Source organism: Chiloscyllium plagiosum, chromosome 22 (assembly GCF_004010195.1).
Source record: "Chiloscyllium plagiosum isolate BGI_BamShark_2017 chromosome 22, ASM401019v2, whole genome shotgun sequence".
NCBI classification, from domain to species: Eukaryota; Metazoa; Chordata; class Chondrichthyes; order Orectolobiformes; family Hemiscylliidae; genus Chiloscyllium; species Chiloscyllium plagiosum.
The window spans coordinates 48436591-48459483 of NC_057731.1; the positions used below are offsets into that span (position 1 = coordinate 48436591).

Consider the following 22893-nt stretch of genomic DNA (forward strand, 5'->3'; position numbering starts at 1 on the left):
CTGTGCACAAGCTACTACACCATTCCCTCACTGTGGGATCATGCTGTGCACAAACTACTACAGCATTCCCTCCCCATGTGGGAACGTGCTGTGCACAAAAAACGACAGCATTCCCTCACTGTGTGAGGGAATGCTTTCTTATGCGGAAAGTCAGGATCTTATGCGGAAAGTCAGGAGGCATGGGATAGAGGGAAATTTGGCCAATTGGATAGAAAACTGGCTAACCGGTCGAAGGCAGAGAGTGGTGGTAGATTGTAAATATTCAGCCTGGAGCCCAGTTACAAGTGGAGTTCCGCAGGGATCAGTTCTGGGTCCTCTGCTGTTTGTAATTTTTATTAATGACTTAGATGAGGGAGTCGAAGGGTGGGTCAGTAAATTTGCAGATGATACGAAGATAGGTGGAGTTGTGGACAGTGAGGAGGGCTGTTGTTGGCTGCAGAGGGACTTAGATATGATGCAGAGCTGGGCTGAGGAGTGGCAGATGGAGTTCAATCCTGCCAAGTGTGAGGTTGTCCATTTTGGAAGAACAAATAAGAATGCGGAATTCAGGGTTAATGGTAGGGTTCTTAGTCAGGTGGAGGAACAGAGGGATCTTGGGGTCTATGTACATAGATCTTTGAAGGTTGCCACTCAGGTGGATAGAGTTTGTAAGAAGGCCTATGGAGTATTATCGTTCATTAGCAGACTCTTGAATTCAAGAGTCGTGAAGTGATGTTGCAGTTGTACAGGACTTTGGTTAGGTCACATTTGGAGTACTGTGTGCAGTTCTGGTCACCTCACTTTAGGAAAGGTGTGGAAGCTTTGGAGAGGGTGCAGAGAAGATTTACCAGGATTTTGCCTGGAATGGAGAATAGGTCGTACGAGGATAGGTTGAGAGTGCTAGGCCTTTTCTTGTTGGAACGGCGAAGGATGAGGGGTGACTTGATAGAGGTTTATAAGATGATCAGGGGAATAGATAGTGTAGACAGTCAGAGACTTTTTCCCCGGGTACAACAGAGTGTTACAAGGAGACATAAATTTAAGGTGAAGGGTGGAAGGTATGGGGGGATGTCAGGGGTAGGTTCTTTACCCAGAGAGTGGTGGGGGCATGGAATGTGCTGCCTGTGGGAGTGGTAGAGTCAGAATCATTGGTGACCTTTAAGCGGCAATTGGATAGGTACATGGATGGGTGCTTAAGCTAGGACAAATGTTCGGCACAACATCGTGGGCCGAAGGGCCTGTTCTGTGATGTATTGTTCTATGCCTATGTTCTATGTTCTATATCCAGCCTTTCTTTATAACTCAAACCTTCCATACCTGGCCACATGCTGGTAAATCTCTTCCAAACCCTCTTCAGCTTAATAATATCCTTCCTATAGCTGGGCAAGCAGAACTAGACACAGTATTCCAGAAGAGGCCTCACCAATGTCCTGTACAACCTCAACATAATGTCCCAACTCCTATCGCCTTTTCTCTCTCTATCTCTCCCTCTCTCCCTCTCACTCTTTCTATCTCTCTCTCTTCCCCCCCCATCTCTTTCTGTCTGTCTCTTCTTTTCTGTCTGTCTCTCTCTCTCTCTCTCTCTCTCTCTCTCCTCCCTCTCTCACCCTGTCTCTCTCTCTCTCCCCCTCTTTCTCTCCCTCTGTCTCTGTCTCCCCCTCCTCCCTCTCTCTCTTGCTTGCCCTTCCTTCAAACCTTTCAAAAAGAAAGGGAAGAGCGAAATACAGCCAATGCTGGAAATAAGCATAAAAATTGTGGGAATACTCATTCGGTCAGACAGTAACCAGTGGAGAGAGAAAGGAAGGGCATGTGATGTTAACTCACTGACCTGAAAGTAGGCCCGGCTCCTCTCTCTGCAGATGTGGCTGAGTATTTGTTCCAAAAGGTAATGCCATCTGCTGTTGGGGGAATTTGGAAGAGCTGACAGGGATAAAACAAAAGCAAGGCTGAGATTCTATTTATCTTTAGGTAAACAAACAGGTTCGATGAGAATGCTTGTGGTGCTGTGGTAGTATCCCTACCTCTGAGACAGGAGGCCTGGGTTGAAGTCCTGCCTGCTCCAGAATTGTGTCTCTGAACAGGTTTATGTATAGATTTTAAAAAAACATAGGTTCAACGGGTTAGGGCAGAGGTTGATCTTTTGCAAGGCCTTTGATCTTACAAACATGTGCCAACTGTGTCTCAGTTGGTACTAGTGTTAGGTTCTTTTCCTGAGGTTTCACACACGAGATGCAATTCACACACACCAACTTCTGCAAACAGGCAAAGTTTATTAAAGCCTGTACAAGCTAGGTGACCCCTTTGAGACTCTTTGCCGGTCAAGTCAAAATGAGGTCCCGAATAAAGGAAACACATCCCCTTTATACAGGTCAGCTGGTAATGCTCACAGATACTCCGGCCACTCTCGCACCCCCCCACCCCCATAACCACATGTTACCTCAGGTACAATGGTAGGATGAGGTCATCCTCGGAGATAATGAAAATGCAAATGCCCTAATCCAGGGGATCATTATGCAAACGATTTCATGACTCAGTGATTCCCCAAGACAATGTAGGTGTGATATGTCCTAGCTTTGGGACAGCCCTGCAAACAAGGTCTGGCTCCGCTACTTCCCCAGACAATGCAGGTATAATATGCTTCAGTATCGGGGATGATCACGCAAACAAACCTGATTGGCCATGAAAGTATTTCTGAATGGAAGGGACTGAATGAGAGTTTAATTAGATAACAGTAGGGGAGTGGTAGCAAATGACTGTCTAAATGGAGTGGGAGTCATCCGCATTCCTGCCTGGCTGTCATCCCCACCCACTTCCAGAATGTTCAGCATCTGGAGAAAGCCAGTACATTTTAACCCTTTAATATTACATTAATGTCCAGAGAGGTAGCACAATTTAATCTTTTAATACTACACCAGGAACTCTTGTGTAATTTACCAATGAGCCTCCATCTGTGGATTTGGCCCTGGAGCCCTGCAATATCTTCACGGTCCGATTTGCTTCCCTCCCCTCCAGGTTCACAATCTTCAGGAGTTACGGCAGAGTGCCTCGTTGGCAACAAAAGTCTTCATCCAGAGAGATTACACAGATGGCATCCTGTGCCAGTTTCAAACCAAGTTTCCGCCAGAGTTGGAGAGTCGGGTAGGTTAATGTTTTCAGTTCCCATTTGCAGAGGCCTCCATCTTGACCTTCTCCAGTACACCCCAGCATCACAGATGTCAGTTTTCGGCCAATTTGATTTATTCCATGTGCCATCCAGAAATAATTGGAGGCATTGGATACTGAAAAGGCGATGGGCCCTGACAGCATTCTGGAAACAGGACTGAGGACTTGTGTTCCAGAGCTTTCTGCTCCCTTAGCCAAGGTTGTTCCAGTACTGTTACAACACTGGCATCCACCTGACATTGTGGAAAACTGCTCCTCTATGTCCAATACACAAAATGTAGGCCAAGCCCAACCCAGCCAGTTACCAGGTCTACTCTCGATCATGAGTAAACTGATAGAAGGTGTCATCAACACCGTGGGCGGCACGGTGGCACAGTGGTTATCACTGCTGCCTCACAGCGTTAGAGACCCGGGTTCAATTCCCGCCTCTGGCGACTGACTGTGTGGAGTTTGCACATTCTCCCCGTGTCTGCGTGGGTTTCCTCCAGGTGCTCCGGTTTCCTCCCACAGTCCAAAGATGTGCAGGTTAGGTGAATTGGCCATGCTAAACAGCCCGTACTGTTAGGTAAGGGGTAAATGTAGGGGTATGGGTCGGTTGCGCTTCGGCGGGGCGGTGTGGGGGTCGGGTCGGTTGCGCTTCGGCGGGGCGGTGTGGACTTGTTGGGCCAAAGGGCCTGTTTCCACACTGTAAGTAATCTAATCTAATCTAATTGCTATCAAGCAGCACCCTAGTTTATCAGCATTAACCTGCTCAGTGATGTCCAGTTTGGGTCCCGCCAGGGCCACTCAGCTCCTGACCTCACTACAGCCTTGGTTTAAACATGGACAAAAGAGCTGAATTGCAGAGATGAGGGGAGAGTGACAGCCCTTGACATCAAGGCTGTATTTGATTGAGTGTGGTTCAAGGACCCCTGGCAAAACTGGAATCAATGGATATCAGGGAAGAATCTCTCCAGCAGTTGGAGTCATACCTGGTAGAGAGGAAGATGGTTGTTGGAGGTCAGTCTTTTCAGCTCCAGAACATCTCTGCAGGAGTCTCTCAGGGAAGTGTCCTTGGCCCAACCATCTTCAGCTGCTTCATCAATGACCTTCCCTCCATCATAAGGGATGTTCACTGATAAAAACAAATTAATGATTGGTCCATTGGGAATCGCAAAAGGATAGTAGCTCGCATTGTAGTTGTGAATGTGTTGATGGCTGGCAGAGAAAAGTTCCTTTTACATCTTGATACTTCTCTGAAACCTTCAGAACAACAACACTTGTGTTCCATTTCAGCACAGAGAACTGGGTCATGTTGAGCAGAGACAGACTGGTTACCCAGGCAGAACAAAAAAAGTGAGCATATTGTTGGTAGACTAGTCACTCAGAGCATGACAATGTCCTGTTGACGCGGTTTGAATTCCACCGAGGCAGATGGTGAAACTTGAATGCAATAAAGAAAAATCTGAAAATAACAGATGACCATGAGCACAGTGTTGATCATCAAAACAAACGCATCTGGTTCGTTTCAGGAAGGAAATGTGCTCTTGCCTGATCTGGCTGACATGTGACACCAAATCCACAGCAATATGTTTGATTGTTAACTGGCCTCTTGAATGGGCTAACAAGCCATACTGTTGTATCCAAGAGCAACTGGGTAGGAGATACATGCTGGTCCAGTGAGTGGTCCCTCCATCCTACATCACAAATGTGATCCTAAAGGAGGTGATGACCTAGTGGTTCTGTTCATCCAGAAACCAAGGTAATGTTCTGGGGGTCATATCCTGGCCACAGCACATGGTGGAATTTGAATTCAATAAGTACTTGGATTTAAGAGTCTGATGATAGCGATGAATTAGTTGTCAGGAGAAATACCCATCTGGTTCATTGATGTCCTTTAGGGAAGGAAACTGCCATCCTGCCCTGGTTTGGCCAACATGGGACTCCAGACCCACAGCAATGTGGTTGACTCTTAACTGCCTTCAGGGCAATTAGGGATGGGCAATACATGCTGGTCGAGTCAGCAGTGCCCATGTCCTGTGAATGAGTTGTGAAAAAACTATGTCTGAACACTGATTCAGTTCTGTTCGAGAATCCCTATAATTGGCCCTCTAATTCTTGGCCTCTGCTTGGGTAATTAGTCATTGCTGTAGGAATGTAGATAAAATTGGCCCCTGTCCCTTGGTCCGCATTAGTGTTGGAGGGAGAGGGGTGGAAAATCGTTAAAGATTAAGCAATGAGCTGATTGAGGGGTGTGGGATAATAAAATAATCTGATGTAGTAGATAGAGATAGAAAAGATATGATGGGATAGTATGAGAGAGTGGGTTCTGTGTCTAGCCCCCATTACTTTCCACTCCCTGTGATGTGGAGAGTGGGAAACCGGGAGGGTTTGTAACCATATAACCTAGTAAGTGCGGGCAAGGTCCAGACCTCAATGCATCACCCTCTAAACACACCATACCCACTCCACCCCCCAACTCCTATGGCCTACAGCGACTGACCTACGCATTCCACATCCAATGGTGTTTAGCTCATGGGATCTTTGGAATCCTCTGGCCAGGGAACTGGATTAGAGAGTTGTGCCACTCCAACCCTGCTAAGAAATCATCTCTTAACTAAGCCAAATAGACATCCTGGTCCATCCAATTACCCCACTCGCCCCCGCCCCACCATAGACCACACTGGCTCACACTTTCTGTTTCCCTCATGACCTTGTACACAGCTCATTTCGGGAGCTGTCCTATTGACTTTGCACCTTCCAACTTTGAAATTGTGCAACTTGAGTTGACCCTGTGGTGACTGCTGTGCCTCTGAAGGGGTGAGCTCCTTCATTGATGACCCTCCTGTATTGTATGATGATGCAGACAGCAATGACTGCCTGAATCCAGGATTGAAAGCATTGTACATCCAGTCCGAATTAATCAGCCTGAAAGTAATTCGCAAAACCCTACTAACTCGTTACATCTTTCTCAGTCCCAGAGGAGCTAATGGATCCCTTGCTGTGATCATAAACTTCAAAGGCTTGGAGGTCCTTGGTTTTACTGCCAAATGCTGCTCTGACAGACCTCTGTTTAATCATCACTTTGGTCACTAATTTGCCTCGATGTTTGAGTTGGCGTCGAAAATTTCACATCCGGTTGCCACTGATTCCATCCTGTGATACTCCCCACAAAGTTTGGCACAAGCCTAAAGGGAGAAGCTTTTAAAATCCACTTTGCTCATTACTCCCAAGCTGTATTATAAAGTTGGAGAATTGCGCTGTTACAAACATGTTAGACATGCTGAACAGATAATTTGTTTCAGTTTGTTTTTGTTTTAAATACTCTCGATAGGAGGCAGGAATCGTGGCTGGCTTTCCTTTCTGAACTGCGGCTGAAAGACTCTGAAATTGAAGAGTGGGTTATTAATCCAATAACACAACCTCTGCATTACCATGGCACAGTGGAATGAGCTAAATAGGTCTCATGTCCTGCCAATTCTTATTTTTCCAAGCAATCTGAATCTGATGGCCACAAACATAGACTCAAAGAAGTGCAGTCGCAATGTTACTATTAGAATTTAAAATCACAAACAATAATTTGGGCACAGAACAAAATTGATAGATGTTTTCTTTGATGAAAGATGCTGAAATTATGAAAGGATATGGGATTATTCAAAAGAGGAGTTTGAAGTGATGAGGGATTTTGATAAGCTATGTGAGGAGACATTCTTTCAGTTAGCAGGCGATTGATAGCCAGAAGACATAGGTTTTTCATAATTAGGAATAGTCAGGGCTGTGGGTAAGGAGAAACTTCTGACATAGCATGGATATAGGCCAAAGGCAGGCAAATGGGACTAGTTTCATTTTGGAAACTTGGTTGGGGAACGTATGGGAAAAATACAGGAGAGTGGAATTGAGGATGATCAGGATCAGCCTGATGTCATTGAGTGGCATGTTTGACCAAAGGGTCTGATTCCCTGCTGTATGACTCTGAATGTTAGTCCGGAAGATATATAGAGGCTTTGATGATTTTTCAGATTAATTTATGGGCTGTGAGCTTTGCTGACTGGGCCAGTGTTTATTACCCTTCCCTAATTGCTCTTGAGAAAGAGTGTCCACATTCAGTGGGAAATAGGAAACGCTAATAGACTGTTGCCGATTATTTCACAGGGACTTGAAGTGTAAAGATATGGAATGTAAAAACAATGACTGCAGATGCTGGAAGCCAGATTCTGGATTAGAGTGGTGCTGGAAAAGCACAGCAGTTCAATTCCTGATGAAGGCCTTTTGCCCAAAACGTCGATTTTCCTGCTCCTCGGATGCTGCCTGAACTGCTGTGCTTTTCCAGCACCACTCTAATCTGTAAAGATATGGAAGTCCTGCTAAAACTATACTCTGTGCTAGTCAGACCACAGCTAGAATACTGTGATGACTTTTGATCCACATATCTGAGGAACGACTGGAGATTGTCCAGAGAAGGTTCACTAGACTGATCCTGGGTATGAACTGTCTTACAGGGAGAGGCTGATTGGTTGGGCCTGTACTCATTGGCATTTAGAAGAACAAGAAGCGACCTTATTGAAACAGACAAGACTCTTAGGGGACTTGTAGGTGTGGAAAGGTTGTTTCCCCTTGTGAGAGTCTGGAACCAGAGGGCATCGTCTCACATAAAGGGTCACCCACTTAAGGCCAAGTTAAAAGGGATTTTCTTCTCTGACGGTAATGAATTTGTGGAATTCTTTACTGTAGAGGGCTGTTGAGATTGGGTTGTTAGGCTGAGAGGGGCAGATTTTTAATCAGTAAGAGACTCACAAGGTTATGGGGAAAAGACAGGAGAGTGGAGTTGAGGATCATCAGAGCGGCAAGATCTCATTGAATGGCAGAGCAGATTCAATGGGCTGAATGACTTACTTCTGCTCCTACATCTTCTGGCCCTTTATGTACTCCTGCTGTCTGTGCATTGGGTTCAAAACTGATGAGGGAATTTAATTTCAGTTTTCTAAATAAACCTGGAATAAAAAGCCAGAACCAGTAACGGCGGCTGTGGAAACACTGGACTGTCGGAAAGTCCCATTTGTGTTTGCTATTGGCCAGTGGGACAGGTCATGTGCTCTCCTTAGTCTAATCCTTAAGTGACTCCAGTCCCCAGCAATGTGGCTGCCTCTTAACTGCTCTGTGAAACAGCCCGACAAACCATTCCACTGTATTCAGGGAAGTGGCCAACTTCTCACTGTGGGCAATAAATTCCCTCAGTGAATTTAAAATCAATTCTGAGGCACAGATATGGGGAGCTATATGTATTTATACACAGGGACCTCTCCTCAACAGACAAAAGAAACTGTCCAGTTATTATGTTGTTTTTGAATTAAACAAAAGTATTGAGAAGCAGCAGTTTCCTGGTATATTCTCCATGGCAATATCTCCACCAATCAGCATTGCATGGACAACCACTTAGCATCCTTTTCCAATCCAGTATAAATTGTTGTTCCCTTTGAGATTTAACATTCTTGCATCTGTCCTGATGGGTGTAAGAGATTAAGTATCTTTGACACTGTCTTTTTTCAACATTAAATACAGTCTTAGACAAAGCTCTGCACTTGTTCTCTTGTTGTGAGTGGCAGAACTCCTCTGGTTTTTATGTTGTAGCCTGCCCTCCTTGGATGGGTTGATGTCGTTGATGGTTAAAGAATCAGACAGAGTTGCTAAAGAGCAGCTATTTGTGCAGGGGTGGTGGGGGGGGTTGTGCTTTGCTTGTTTTATGCCAGTTCCACTCGGACCTAATCTTCCTGGCAGTAGGTTCCACAGCAGGTCAGACCATGAGAGGGGAAATCAGACAGTAAGGTCCGAGGCACGTGGTCCTCATGGATCCTCACTGGGAGTAGATCCCGTATTTTCTGTGTGGCTGACATTTGCCTAAGGAGAGAATGCATCATGAGTTATTGAGCTTCCCCCCTACAACTATATGTCTTTGTTGATATTTCAGGTTGAAAGACACTACTTTGAAGACACAGTGAAGACCTTGAACAACTACTATGCTGAAGCAGAGAAAATCGGTGGGACATCCTACTTTGAAGGCTGCCTGGCTTGTATTACAGCCTACATCATCTTCATCTGTATGGAGACCCGTTATGAAAAGGTATCGTAGGAACTGCGAGAAACGTCAATATGTTTTACACAGGTTTTGCAGCTGAGCAGGTAAACTTGTGAAATCAGTGCGTCGAACTTGCTTTGGTTTAGCTGATGACCTTTCAGCTCTTTAACACAGCTTTCTTTCTATCCAGTTCGGTCTCCTCTGTTGGACGTTCATCTCAAATATTGATTAGTGGTTGCTGAGTTCTAATAAAGGGGAATATCGTCAATTTGACATGATTTGGCATTCTATTCATTTTCTGAATACTTGCCACACCTGTACACTAACTTTTATGGTTCATGCACGAGTCCACCCAGATTCCCCTGCATCTCAGAGCTTTGCTGTCTCTCACTGTTTCAATAATGTGCTTCTTTTTAATTCCTGCCAAATTGAGCAACTTCACACTTTCTTACATAATATTCCTTTTGATGGATCTTTGCCACTTATCTATATAATGTCATAGAGGCACAACATGGAAACTGACCCTTCAGTCCAGTCATCCGCACCGACAAGACGTCCCGATCTGACCTAGGCTTACTTGCCAGCATTTGGCCCATATCCCTCTAAACCCTTCCTGTTCATGCACCCATCTAGATGCCTATTAAATATTGTAATTATACCCGTCTCCACCATCTCCTCTGGCAGCTCGTTCCAGATACGCACCATCCTCTGCATGAAAATGTTATCCATCAGGTCCTTTTTAAATCTTTCCCCTCGCGCTAAACAAGAGTGGCATGATGGCTCAATGGTTAGCACTGTAGCCTCGCGTTGCTAGGGACCCAGGCTCGATTCCAGCTTTGGATGACTGTGTGGAGTTTGCACATTCTCCCCATGTCTGCATGGGTTTCCACCGGGTGCTCTGGTTTCCTCCTACAGTCCAAAGATGTGCAGGTTAGGTAAATTGCCCACAAGGGCTTTTGCCCGAAACGTCGATTTTGCTGCTCCTCGCTCCCCATGTCTGCATGGGTTTCCACCGGGTGCTCTGGTTTCCTCCTACAGTCCAAAGATGTGCAGGTTAGGTAAATTGCCCACAAGGGCTTTTGCCCGAAACATCGATTTTGCTGCTCCTCGGATGCTGCCTGAACCGCTGTGCTCTTCCAGCACCACTAATCCAAAATCTGGTTTCCAGCATCTCTGTGCTCTTCCAGCACCACTAATCCAAAATCTGGTTTCCAGCATCTGCAGTAATTGTTTTTACAGTGTTAGATGCACTAGTCAGAGAGAAATAGGTCTGGGTGGTTTACTGTTCGGAGGGTCGGTGTGAACATGTTTGGCCGAAGGGCCTGTTTCCACACTGTAGGGAATCTAATCTAAATCTGTGTCCTCTAGTCTTGAACTCCCCAATCTAGGAAAAATACTTTAACTATTCATCCTATCCATGCCCCTCGTGATTTTATAAGCTTATATAAGGTCACCCCTCAGCTTCCGGTGCTCCAGGGAAAACAGCCCCAGCCTATTCAGCCTCTCCCTATAGTTCAAACCCTTCCGTCCCAGCAACATCCTTGTAAATCTTTTCTGCACTCTCTCAAGTTTAACAACAGCTGTCCTATAGAAGCGCAACCAGAATTATATGCAGTACTACAAAAGTGACCTCCCCGACGTCATGTACAGTAGCAACATGACCTCCCAACTCCTGTACTTAATAAATGATATGCAATATACTCCTCTGACAAACAATGGGAATACTATCTCTCTAAGCAAGATATAGGTCAGTCAGACTAACAGTCTGAAAAATTAATGTCGATTCTAGAAGGTCTGAACCAGCATAAATCCAATGCTAGTCCATTGAAGACACCTTAGATACAGATAGTAGCCACCTTTGTCTTTCCGGTTTCCTCATGTTTAAAATACTCGTTGTATGTCCTGTAAACATTTTCAGTAAAATGGGGGAGTTCTTTACCCAGTGTCCAGAGCTGTGGAGAAACATCTGTACCCCTGGCATTGCAGCCAATGCACATGAAACATTCAATGCCTAAGATAGAGAGGTTTCGCTGCCCCTTTGCATGCTGGGACTAAAGGTCGCCATTCTATAAAAGCAGTTTCTTTCACAAAATGTGGATGTGGAGAGGATGTTTCCTCTTGTGAGTGAATCTAAAACTCCAGTTCACTGTTTCAAAACAAAGGTCACCCATTTAAAACAAAGATAGACAATAGACAATAGGTGCAGGAGTAGGCCATTCAGCCCTTCGAGCCTGCACCTCCATTCAATATAATCATGGCTGATCATTCCTAATCAGTATTCTGTTCCTGCCTTATCTCCATAACCCTTGATTTCACTATCTTTGAGAGCTCTATCCAAGTCTTTCTTAAATGAATTCAGAGACTGGGCCTCCACTGCCCTCTGGGGCAGAGCATTCCACACAGCCACCACTCTCTGGGTGAAGAAGTTTCTCCTCATCTCTGTCCTAAATGGTCTACCCCGTATTTTTAAGATATGGGGAATTTTCTTTCTCATCAGTTTTTGACCCTACCTTCCCCACAAACATGGTGGAAGTAGAGTTTTTGAATATTTTGGAAGTATAAGCTTTGGGAACACTGCTACCTGACGAAGGAGCTTTCAAATAAACCTGTTGGATTATAACTTGGTGTAGTGTGATTTTTAACATTGTCCACCCCAGTCCAACACCTCATGAATATTTTGAAGGCAGAGGTAGATGGATTCTTGCTTCAGCAAAGGGTGAAAGGTTATCAGAAGTAGGCGGGAATATAGAGTAATCAGATCAGCCATGATCTAACAGAATGGCAGAGCAAACTGGAGGGGCAGAGTGGTCTACTCCTGCTTGTAATTGGTATGCTCCGATGTGGTTGGTACGTCGGCTGAAGGTGGATTTCTGCCGTTGCCCTTACCCACTCACCCTTGTAGCTTCCTTTCTGCTTGCAGAGTTCTTACAAGGTCTCTGCACACTGTTTTTGAGACTTGGTGTGTGACAGAGAGGAGCGCAGGTACTGGATGCTTGATGCCCAGTTGCATCTACAACTGTATCTTGCAGTCTGGCCGTGTCACCAGAATTCTTTATGCCTGGCCACTGGAGATGGCGAGTTCTGATCGAATGGGTTTCGCTAATGCGAGAAGCCAAACATTTGAGAAAGACTTGTGCTAGCTAGTGGTCATAGTTGAGTGGCTCCTTAGTGATTATATCCTTGGAGCTGTTTCATTTACTTTAATGAAGGGTTACCGGAGAAGGCATGTTGGCAAAGTGTGCCCTATCCTGGGCACCAAGAGACCATGGTAGTGGGTATAAAGTAGCCCATTTGATCTCCTTTGCGGTGTTTCAGCTTTCTAACAAGAAACAGACTGCCATTGTTGACAGCAATACAATCTACATGTGAACCTGCTTTCTCATTTATTCCCTCTGTTTTGAAAAGTACATTTTTAATTCCAGGATGAAGCCAAATGTGATATAGATTCATCGGGAAGAGCTTGGCTAAGAGGGTGAAAAATTAGAGGGGAGCCGAGATTTGATTTTGTTTCTCAGATGTTAAATATAATTGACGCATTGTACTGCCGAAATTTAAGAACAGTTAGATTTTTTTTTCACGAATGGTGATTGGACTTTTAAAAGCCGGGAGGAGGAACTGGTTAGGTGCTTACTTTGAATTTACTGAGCAAACAGGCCATTTAGTCCACCTGATCTATGCTAGTATCTGCATTCCAAAACAAGCTCCCCGCACTCTGTTTCATGTCACTCTATCAACCTGTCCTTCTGCAGCATTCATTGCTGAGTGATAAATGCTCCTTTGGGATCTGTCCTCATAATCCAGGAGGGATGGTGTCTTCAGGCAGCAATTCTGCAGCTTCAGTGACAGTGAATTGGGACTGATGGCTTGGCATCAAGCACTGCTACCTTACAGTGCTGGGGATCCTGGTTCGATTCCAGCTTAGAGCAGCTTTATGGGTTTCCCTGGGTGCTCTGGTTTCCCTGGGTGCTCTGGTTTCCTAAGAGTGTGCAGGTTAGGTGAATTGACCATGGGAAATGCAGGGTCACAGGTGTGAGTCTGGATGGGATGCTTTTTGGGGGTCAGTGTGGACTTGATAGCCTGTTTCTGCACTGTAGGGATTCTATGAATTCTCAATAGGATATGGAGCAACACTTGGACTAGGGTCTTGCAACAGTGAGCAAAGGATGTTTGATTTATAAAGAAAGAAAATAGGAGCAGGAGTAGGCCATTCGGCCCTTCAAGCCTGCTCCACCATTCAATATGATCAAGGCTGATCTATCCAACTCAGTCCACTGAACACATTTTCTCCCCATACTCTTTGATCCCTTTAACTCCAAGAACTATATCCAATTCCCTCTTAAAAACACAATGTTTTGCTTCAGTTACTTTCTGTGATAGAGAATTCCCCAGGCTCACCACCATCTGAGTGAGGAAATTTCTCCTCATCTCAGTCCTAAATAGCCTACCCCATATCCTTCGACTGTGACCCCTGGTTCTGTACTCCCTGGACATTGGGAACATCCTTCCTGCCTTCCTGCTAGTTCTGTTAGAATTATATAGGTTTGTGAGATTCTACCCCTCGTCCCATTCTTCTCAACTCCAGTGAATATGGTCCTAGCCAAACCAGTCCCTCTTCACATGTAGGCCTTGACATCCCAGGGATCAGTCTGGTGAGGTTGCAGGCTTTGTCTCATCCAGTGAGAGACATGAACATTGATATCAATTAGGCCAGTCTCAACATGACGTTTCCATTCTCAGCAGGCTGCGTTAGCTCTCACTCAATCAACGTCTCAAGTTCAATGAAATGGCAGGATGTTGACTCAGTGGTTAGCACTGCTGCCTCACAGCACCAGGGACTTGGTTCAATTCCAGCCTCTGGCGACTGTCCTTGCGGAGTTTGCACATTCTCCCCGTGTCTGCTTGGGTTGCCTCCGGGTACTCCAGTTTCCTTCCACAGTCCAAAGTTGTGTAGGTCAGGTGAATTGGCTGTGCTAAATTGCCCATAGTGTTCAGGGATGTGTAGGTTAGGTGCATTACTCAGGGGTAAATATAGGGTAGGGGAATGGGTCTGGGTGGGTTACCCTTCAGAGGGTTGGTGTGGACTTGTTGGGCCGAAGGGCCTGTTTCCACATTGTAGAGATTCTATTCTAAATGCACAGAGGCTGGTATCCTGTCACCCTTTATTTACATTCACCCTGTACATGGGCTGTAACCAGCCAGCTCAGAGCCAGTGTCTGAACCGAGGAGACTGTCTGAATCTCTGGCTCATATATGTCAGCAGGGCTCCCTGCTTGGTCCAGGTTAACAGCCCAAATCAAAAATCTTATGGTCAGTGAGATCCACCTGGCCTTGGTTCCAGTCACTACATTTAAAATTCCCATTCCTTGTGTTCCTGTTCCTCCATAACCCCACGCTTGATGCTGTCCCCACAACCTCCTCCAGGCCTGCAGCTCACCACAGGGTCTTCCGTTCTTCCACTACTGGCGTCTCGTGCCCACTCCACTGTTCTCCTTTCCTCAAGTTGCCTTCAGGTCCTTAACTCTGGAATTCCATCCTGAGGCTGTTCGCTCTTCCCCACACATTACCCCCACCCATCCCCCTCACCCCCTCAAACTACACCCTCTTCTTTAGGCCACTCCTCCTCCAAATCTAACTCTTGCACCAACGCTTTGAGTAATTTGCCCAAAAAGCCCTTTTGTCTGATTATGGTCGTTGTCTGGCATGAGTTCCTGATTCTGTGAAGAATTTAGATGTTTTGAAGAATAGTAAGTGATCCCATTGAGGCATAGTAAATCCTAAGAGGACTCTGCAGGGTGGACGAGGGAAGGATGTTTCTAATTGGGGGAGAGACTCGTCTTTGGACGGGCAACAAATGCTAGCAACAAACCAATCCCATGAATGAATTAAAACAAACTAAAGAATGCAATCTGGTGATTACCCATACTTTTTAAAGGCTTCCTGCTTTAACTCCAAAATCTTTTGGCGATTGCAGCTCTCCTGGTCTTTCGAAGGAGTTACCCAGTTCATTCACTCCCCTGCTGTTCTCCCACAATTTTGCAAATTGAGCCTTTTAAAGTATTACTCCATTTCTCTTTTGAAAATTGTCAAAGAATTTGCTTCCACTTGGCTCTCTGGCAGCACATTCCACAACATTGTAACTCTCCAAATGTACTCGGAAACTCCGCACGCATTTTCTTGTATTACCTCAGATTATTTCTTCCATGCAGACCTGAAACTCTTGAGTTGACCAGACCCCGAATTTGGCACAGTGTCACCTCAGTGCAGTTAACTGATCACTTTGTTAACCTGTGCAAGTGGAGGAACTGGTGCTGATATTAATGATCGAGAGGGCAAGGTTAATGCCTTAGGAAACACAGTTTTGATACATACAATAACTTGCCAGTGGGGTTATAATTTTCAAGACTCAGACAGACAAACAGACAGTTTTCACAAGCCTGCCTTTTAATCAGTAAGGAAAACTAAGGATTATGGGCAAAGGGCAGGGAAGCAGAGCTGAGGATGATCAGATCAGTAATAAGTTAAAAATCACACAACACCAGGTTATAGTCCAACAGCTTTGACAATGGGTCAGTTAGACTCGAAACGTCAGCTCTTTTCTCTCCTTACAGATGCTGCCAGACCTGCTGAGATTTTCCAGCATTTTCTCTTTTGGTTTCAGATTGCAGCATCCGCAGTAATTTGCTTTTATAGTCCAACATGTTTAATTTGAAACACTAGCTTTCGGAGCACTGCTCCTTCATCAGGTGTTTGGACCTGTTGGACTATAACTCTGTGTTCTGTGATTTTTAACTTTGTACACGCCAGTCCAACACCAGCATCCCCAAATCAGATCAGTAATAATCTCCTTGAATTGAAAAGCAGATGGGCTGAATGGCTTACTCCTGTTCCGATATCGCATTGTCTTCATGGTGCTCGTATTGCTAGAGTTACCAGCTTCTTTGTTCTTTTGTTTTTAGGTTTTAAAGAAGATTTCAAAATATATTCAGGAACAAAATGAGAAAATCTATACCCCCCGAGGACTGCTGATTACAGACCCAATCGAGAGGGGGCTGCGTGTTGTATCCTTTGACAGGTTTATTTCAGAATTGGATAGCGTTGAACTCCACATGCAATGCTCAGCACAGGCAGCCCTGGATAACTGTGTTAACCTTGCGGCTCTGAAACCGGCCATTTGGCTTCAACAGATCTGTTTACGCTTCATGTTATTTCATCTAAATCCAAACTGTTTTCTCGCGGTGACCCCATGTGAATACTTTTTGTGAGAGTAACCCAGAGAGGTCGGGGAGGGGCAGTGGGAAGCAGGGAGAGAGTTGTTGAGCGAGTATTTTAAAACAGCTGGGAGTGCCTGACAGGAAGCTGCAGTCCGTGTCTGTAAGAGGCTGAAGCATCAATCGATATAAACCATCCCCTTACCGATTAGTGGATATTTAAAAAGCACCTCACAACCGTCAAAACTCAGTCCGAGCTCCACGTGTACCATTGCTGCTTCAGACTTTGCGATCCCAAGATCTCGATCCTGTGGTCCCACACCAGAGTTTAAGAGTCTCTAATCTAGTTCTGGCTATACCTTCCTCCATGTGTGTTTAACTAGCTTCTCTTTAAATGTATCAGTGCTACTCATCTGGATCACTCTGTGTGATAGCATATCCCATACTCTCACCATCCTCTGGAGAAAGAAACTCCTCTGCATGTCTTCAGCATTCTTTCTTTCATTGCTCAGACCATTGAGTATAGGAGCTGGGCCGTCATATTGAAGCTATAGACGCCAGTGGTGAGGCCTCTTTTGCATTACTCTGTGTAATTGTGCTCACCATGCTACTGGAAGGATGTTATTAACCTGGAAAGAGTGCATAAAGATTTACAAGTATGTTACTGAGACTGGAGGGTTTGAACTACAAGGAGAGGCTGAATAGGCTGTGGCTGTTTTCCCTAGAGCATCAGAGGCTGAAGGGTGATCTTATAGAGGTTTATAAAATCATGAGAGGTATAGATAACCAAGGTCTTTTCCCAAGGGTGGGAGAGTTCAAAACTAGAGGGCATAGGTTTAGGGTGAGAGGGGAAAGATCTAAAAGGGACCTGAGGGACAACGTTTTCACGCAGAGGTTGGTGCATGAAGGAATGAACTGCCAGAGTAAGTGGTGGAGACTGGTACAATTACAGCATTTAAAAGACATTTGGACAGGAGCGTGAATAGGGAGGGTTTAGAGGGATATGGGCCAAGTGCTGGCAATCGGGACTACTTCAGTTTCCACGCTGTATGACTCTATGACTCTACTGATTGGCTTTATTGCCTTAAATTTATGGACCCATAAGATGCAAGGGCAGAAGAATGCCATTCGGCCCATCAAGTCTGCTTCACCTTTCAATGGGATCATTACTGAACCCTCAACTCTACTTTATCCCCACAGGCCATGCTGATTAAAATCTTTCTGCTTCTGCCCTGTCAATTCCCTGAAGAATCTGAATACGATTTCCACTCATTCTCCTTCCAAACACCAGTGAGACACAACCTACTCCACTTCCCCTCATGAGGTGGTCCGTCCATACTTGGGATCAACGTAGTGAGTGCTCTCTGGACTGCCTCCACTGCCAGTGTATCTTTCCATAGATATAGGGACTAAAACTGTTCACTATACTCCAGGCGTGCCTTGTATAATTTTAGTAAGACTATTTTCATACGCCTATTCTCTGAGGAATAAAGGCCAACATTCCACGTGTCTTCCTGATTATCTGTCGGACTTGGAAACTGGCAGACCCCCATTTCCAAATCCCTCTGTGTGGCCGTCTTCTGCAGTCTTTCTCCACTTAAGTAATATTCAGCTCCTCTATTCTTCCTGCCAAAGTGCGTAACCTCACATTCTCCCACATTATATTCCACACTGCCAAGTTTTTTACCCACTCGCTTAACCTGTCTGTACCCCTCTGCAGTGTCTGTGTGTCATTGAAACCACTCCCTCACCTCGTGGCTAACCCTGGTTTTGGATCGTTCCACAAAGTGGAAGCACTTTCGCTACACCAGCCTTTTCAAACCTCTTCATTCTCTTAAAGGGAATTGGCACTAATGGAGGTACAAATAAAGGTTTGCAAAGACTTACCAGGACTTGGAGGGTGTTCTCATCAGAAAGCCTGAACAGGTTGGAGCTCTTTACCTGGAGAGGGGAAGCCTGAATGGCGACTGAAGATATAAGAAGTTGAAGGGGTCCAAAGGGGTAGGTGCAAAGAGGATATTTCCACTTGTCGGGGGTGGGAAACCGGAATGATAGACTGTCAATACCAGACTGTTGTGCATAAGCCCAATCCGTGATTCAGAAGGAACTATTTTACCCAGAGACTAGTGAGAATGTGGAACTTGTAAATCATAGTTTTGATGTACCTGAGGGGAAACTGGCTAAGTACACGAGGGAGAAATGGATTGAAACATTCATTAAGGTGAGATTAAGAGGAGATGGTATGGGAGGAGCTTCGTGTGGCCAGTAGACAGCAGCATAGGTCCTTTGCGCAGAATGGCCTCCTGTCCTGTACTGTACATTCGGAATATGTGCAAGTAATATCCCATTTAAGCAACACGCGAAGATTGCCTTTGTATTGGTCGCAGGACTGTGGCTTGTTCCTGAATCCTGAAGGCACCTATTCATTCCTGTCAGTCCCTTTAACAGTTCACAGAAGCTATCTAACCCACATCGCCTTCTCATTGGAGTGAAGAAGGATGAGAGGTGACTTGATAAAGGTGTACAAGATGTTGAGAGGCATAGATAGAGCGGATAGCCAGAGACTTGTTCCCAGGGTGGAAATTTCTGTTGTGTAGGGGCATAATTTTAAGTGATTGGAGGAAGGTTTAGGGATGTCAGAGATAGGTACTTTACACAGAGAGTGGTGGGTGTGTGGACCGCACTGCCAGCAGTGGTGGTAGAGTCGGAGACATTAGGGACATTTAAGCGACTCTTGGATAGGCACATGGATGATAGTAAAATGAAGGTTATGTAGGTTGATCTTATCTTAGAGAAGGATAGAAGGCTGACACAACACCAAGGGCCACAGGGCCTGTACTGTGCTGTACTGTTCTATGTTTGCACTTCAGCATTTAGACACTGCAAGCAAGATGTTAAACCCTGGAGAGGAACAGAGCTCGATTCAGTGTCAGGATTTAAATTACAAGGATGGATTCCTTTGGAAAAAGTTGACTTTGAGGAGATCCACCACATGGTATCCAGTTCACAAGCTTATTTATTTATATTGATTCACGTGATGAGGGCATCACTGGCTGGGCCAGCATTAATTACCCAGAGGGCAGTTAAGAGTCAACCATATTGCTGTGGGTCTGGAGTCACATGTAGGCCAGACCAGGTAAAGATGACAGTTTCCTTCCTAAAGGGCGTCAATGTAACAGATGGGCTTCTTTCCACCCCACAACAATCAGCAATGGATTCATGGTCATCATTAGGCTCTTAATTCTAAATTTTTTTTTTTCCTCTGTTGAGTTGAAATTCCACCATTTGCCTTGGCAGGATTTGAACCAGTGTCCCCCAGAACATTAACTGGGTCTCTGGATTTATAGTCCAGAAGCAATACCACTAAGCCATCACCTCCTCCCAACAGCCAGCTTCCTCCAAACAGTATTGGGCCTCAGTCAAAAGGGAATGAGTCAACAATTGAGAAGGACACGCAAGATGGAGTATGTTGGTTTTGAGACAGCTGGGCAGCTGACGGAGTGGGGGGGGAGGTTTCGGTCTGAAGGGTAGGTGATTTGTGGATTCACTCAAGACCTATAGGCAGAGGACAGAGGTATCTTAATACAGATTAAATAAAAGATCCTGCATTTCCGTAGCGCCCTTGCAAACCCTGAAGCATTTAAAAAGCACTTGTTTTGAAGCGATGCAATGTAGGAAACAAGGCTGCTAGCTATTGCACAGCAAGATCCCACACAGCTGGATGGTGACCACTTTTAGGACTGTGGATTGGATGGTGCTCAGGACAGTGGGGGAGGATCTTGGGACTTGAGTTTAGAGAGTTGAACCAAAGTTATCAAGTGCGAAGGGGATCTCTTCGAAAGAGATGAAATAAATCTACGGAAGGAAAGGATGAGGTTGTGAACTCAACAAAGAGGGTTTGGGTCTCCTTGATCTGATGTTTCTCATTTACCAAATGACACATGCAGTTGTGAGTATAGCAGACCCTGCCGACTCAGCAAGCACGTAATTGGCTCAAAGACCATGCACAGTTGGCGTCATCTCTCAAAATGACCGAAAGAGGAGTTTCTCAAGTTGAAAGGCACTTGTTTAAACAGCAGCTTCAATGTTCCGTGCATCTCTGACACTGCAGCACTCCATTAACATTGTGCTGCTGTGTCAACCCAGGCCTGGTGCTCAATGTTGTGGAGTGGGGTTCCAGGCTCTGTGGACTCAAAAGAAATATAAAAGGTTCCTTCCTTCTATCAGTCAGACTGAAGGAAACCCAAGATGGCTTTGGTTGTTTGTGTTTAAATAATGTGCCGGGTTTTTGGAAGAAGGCAACAAAGTTAGATTGCTCGGAGAGCCAGGAAGGACATGAGCGGTTGAATGTCCTCTAGCCCTGTAGTCAAGATTAGAGTGGTGCTGGAAAAGCACAACAGTCCAGGCAGCATCCGAGGAGCAGGAAAATCGCGTTTCGGGCAAAAGCCCTTCATCAAGAATGCCCGAAACGCCAATTTTCCTGCTCCTCGGATGCTGTCTGACCTACTGTGCTTTTCCAGCACCACTCTAATCCTGACAGTCCAGGCAGCATCCGAGGAGCAGGAAAATCGACGTTTTGGGCAAAAGCCCTTCATCAAGAATGCCCAAAACGCCCATTTTCCTGCTCCTCGGATGCTGTCTGACCTACTGTGCTTTTCCAGCACCACTCTAATCCTGACTCTAATCTCCAGCATCTGCAGTACCCACCTCCGTCCAGCCCTGTAGTGATGTTCCAGTTGAGTTTGTCTCATTGTGCCAGTGCTTCAGAAGAGTTGTCCAATTAATATGTTCCGGTCTTTAACTCGGAACCCAGGGCATTTTTTCTATGTCGAGTGTTTACCGATTTCCCTTCAGCCAGTCAGCTTTGCGTGGCTTCCTAGCTCTTGGGCCCAATTCTTTCTGCCTTCCTACTGAAGCCAAGTGGCTCTGCACGGCCTTCCCAAGTTGTCAGCCAATTTCCTCCATTCCCCCATCACCCACAGCCCATGGTGATCCATTTTCCTGAACTCACCTCCCTCCAGATTGAGATTGCGATCTATGAGGACAGGTGCAGTAGCGGCAGCAGCAGCAGCAGTGGCACTGGGAGCAGCACAAGCAGCTGCAGTAGGGGCTGACATCGGGCAACGGGCCGAATGGCTTTCACCAAACACCGTGCTCCTTTCCCTTTTCCCTTCCTGCGGGAAAGAGACGCATCGTTTGCAATAACCAGACTTTTCTGTATTTGAACATCACAAGCTCATCATGTGCCCCCTTCTCCGAAAGGTATTAAGAGAAGAAAAGGAACTGGAGGCAAGTGAGCTGTTGACACGGTCCTGCTGACTCAGAGACTACGCTCTCACCTGGAATGTGACACTGGAAATGACTATGTATTTACAAATGTTTTTAATGTAAATAATGATCGTTAACGAAAAGTTAATCTCTCAGATGGAGCTGATCTCCACCCTTTCTGCAATCATTCTTGATTTCCGCATCCACCCACCCAGTGCTGCTTTTGGATCTGAATAGGATTCAGTCCAGTGTGTGGCTCTTGCTCCTGGTCCAAAGCCAACTCCGAAGCCACTTGCCAACCCTGAAGTTTCAATTGGGGTGGCATGGTGGCTCAGTGGTTGGCACTGCTGCCCCCTCAGCACCAGGAACCTGGGCTCAATTCTACCCTCAGGCAACTAACTGTCTGTGTGGAGTTTGCATGTTTTGTGTGGGTTTCCTCCCACAGTCCAAAAATGTGCAAGTTAGGTGGATTGGCCATGCTAAATTACCCATTGTGTCCAGGGGTGTGTAGGCTAGGTGGCTTAGCCCTGGGAAATGCAGGGCTACAAGGATAGGGTAGGGGTGGCATGTCTGTGTGGGATTCCCTTTGTAGCGTCAGTGTGGACTCGACGGACCGAATGGCTGTCTTCCACATTGTAGGGATTCTCTAATCACATGACCTCCTGACTCCAATTGGTTAAGCTTTATAAAATTCATTTTTAGTTTTTATACAAAATGTTACCAAAGTCTTTTCTTGTCTTACAATCTTCAGGACAAGTGCAAGAATATCACATTTCAAACACCAAAGTGGGTCAGCCAGAAGTGAGTTGGCAGCCAGGTTCTCCTGTTGTAAATATTGTTGTTCCCTTGGAAATTTGGCATTCTTGCATTTGTCCTGATGGATGTAAGATAAAAAGCTTCGACACCATGTGTTTCCTCTCAGCATGATCCAATCGCTGCATTACCAAGTGACTAACTCAAGAACAAAAAGAATGTTCCAAGCATTTTATTCTTAACCTCTTGTTTTAAATGCCTGACTACTGTTTATCTCCTTGAGGCTGCTCACGGCATAGATCTCTAATTGCTGGAAGTGCCAGGCTGTTTCCAGAGGAGATACATCCTGTGTGGGGAATGCTCCCATGTCTTTCCCAACTCCCTCCTCCCATCAAATGTGCTGACACTGCCCAGGACAGTACAAAGGTGGCTCTCTACTTTGAGATTTTGGGTAGGGTCGCCAACAGAATT

The 22893-nt window shown here is 45.6% G+C and overlaps 1 protein-coding gene across 1 annotated transcript in view; it reads left to right on the plus strand.

Moving 5' to 3' along the window:
• Positions 1–22056, plus strand: part of LOC122561312 (golgin subfamily A member 7B-like) — a 31286-nt gene extending 9230 nt beyond the window's left edge. The window contains exons 2-5 of the mRNA XM_043712996.1: positions 2992–3117; positions 9086–9238; positions 16150–16251; positions 21423–22056. Of these exons, the coding sequence (XP_043568931.1) occupies positions 2992–3117; positions 9086–9238; positions 16150–16251; positions 21423–21515 (474 nt within the window). The 3' untranslated portion in view covers positions 21516–22056. The remainder of the gene's footprint in view (positions 1–2991; positions 3118–9085; positions 9239–16149; positions 16252–21422) is intronic.
• The last annotated feature ends 837 nt before the right edge of the window (positions 22057–22893 follow it).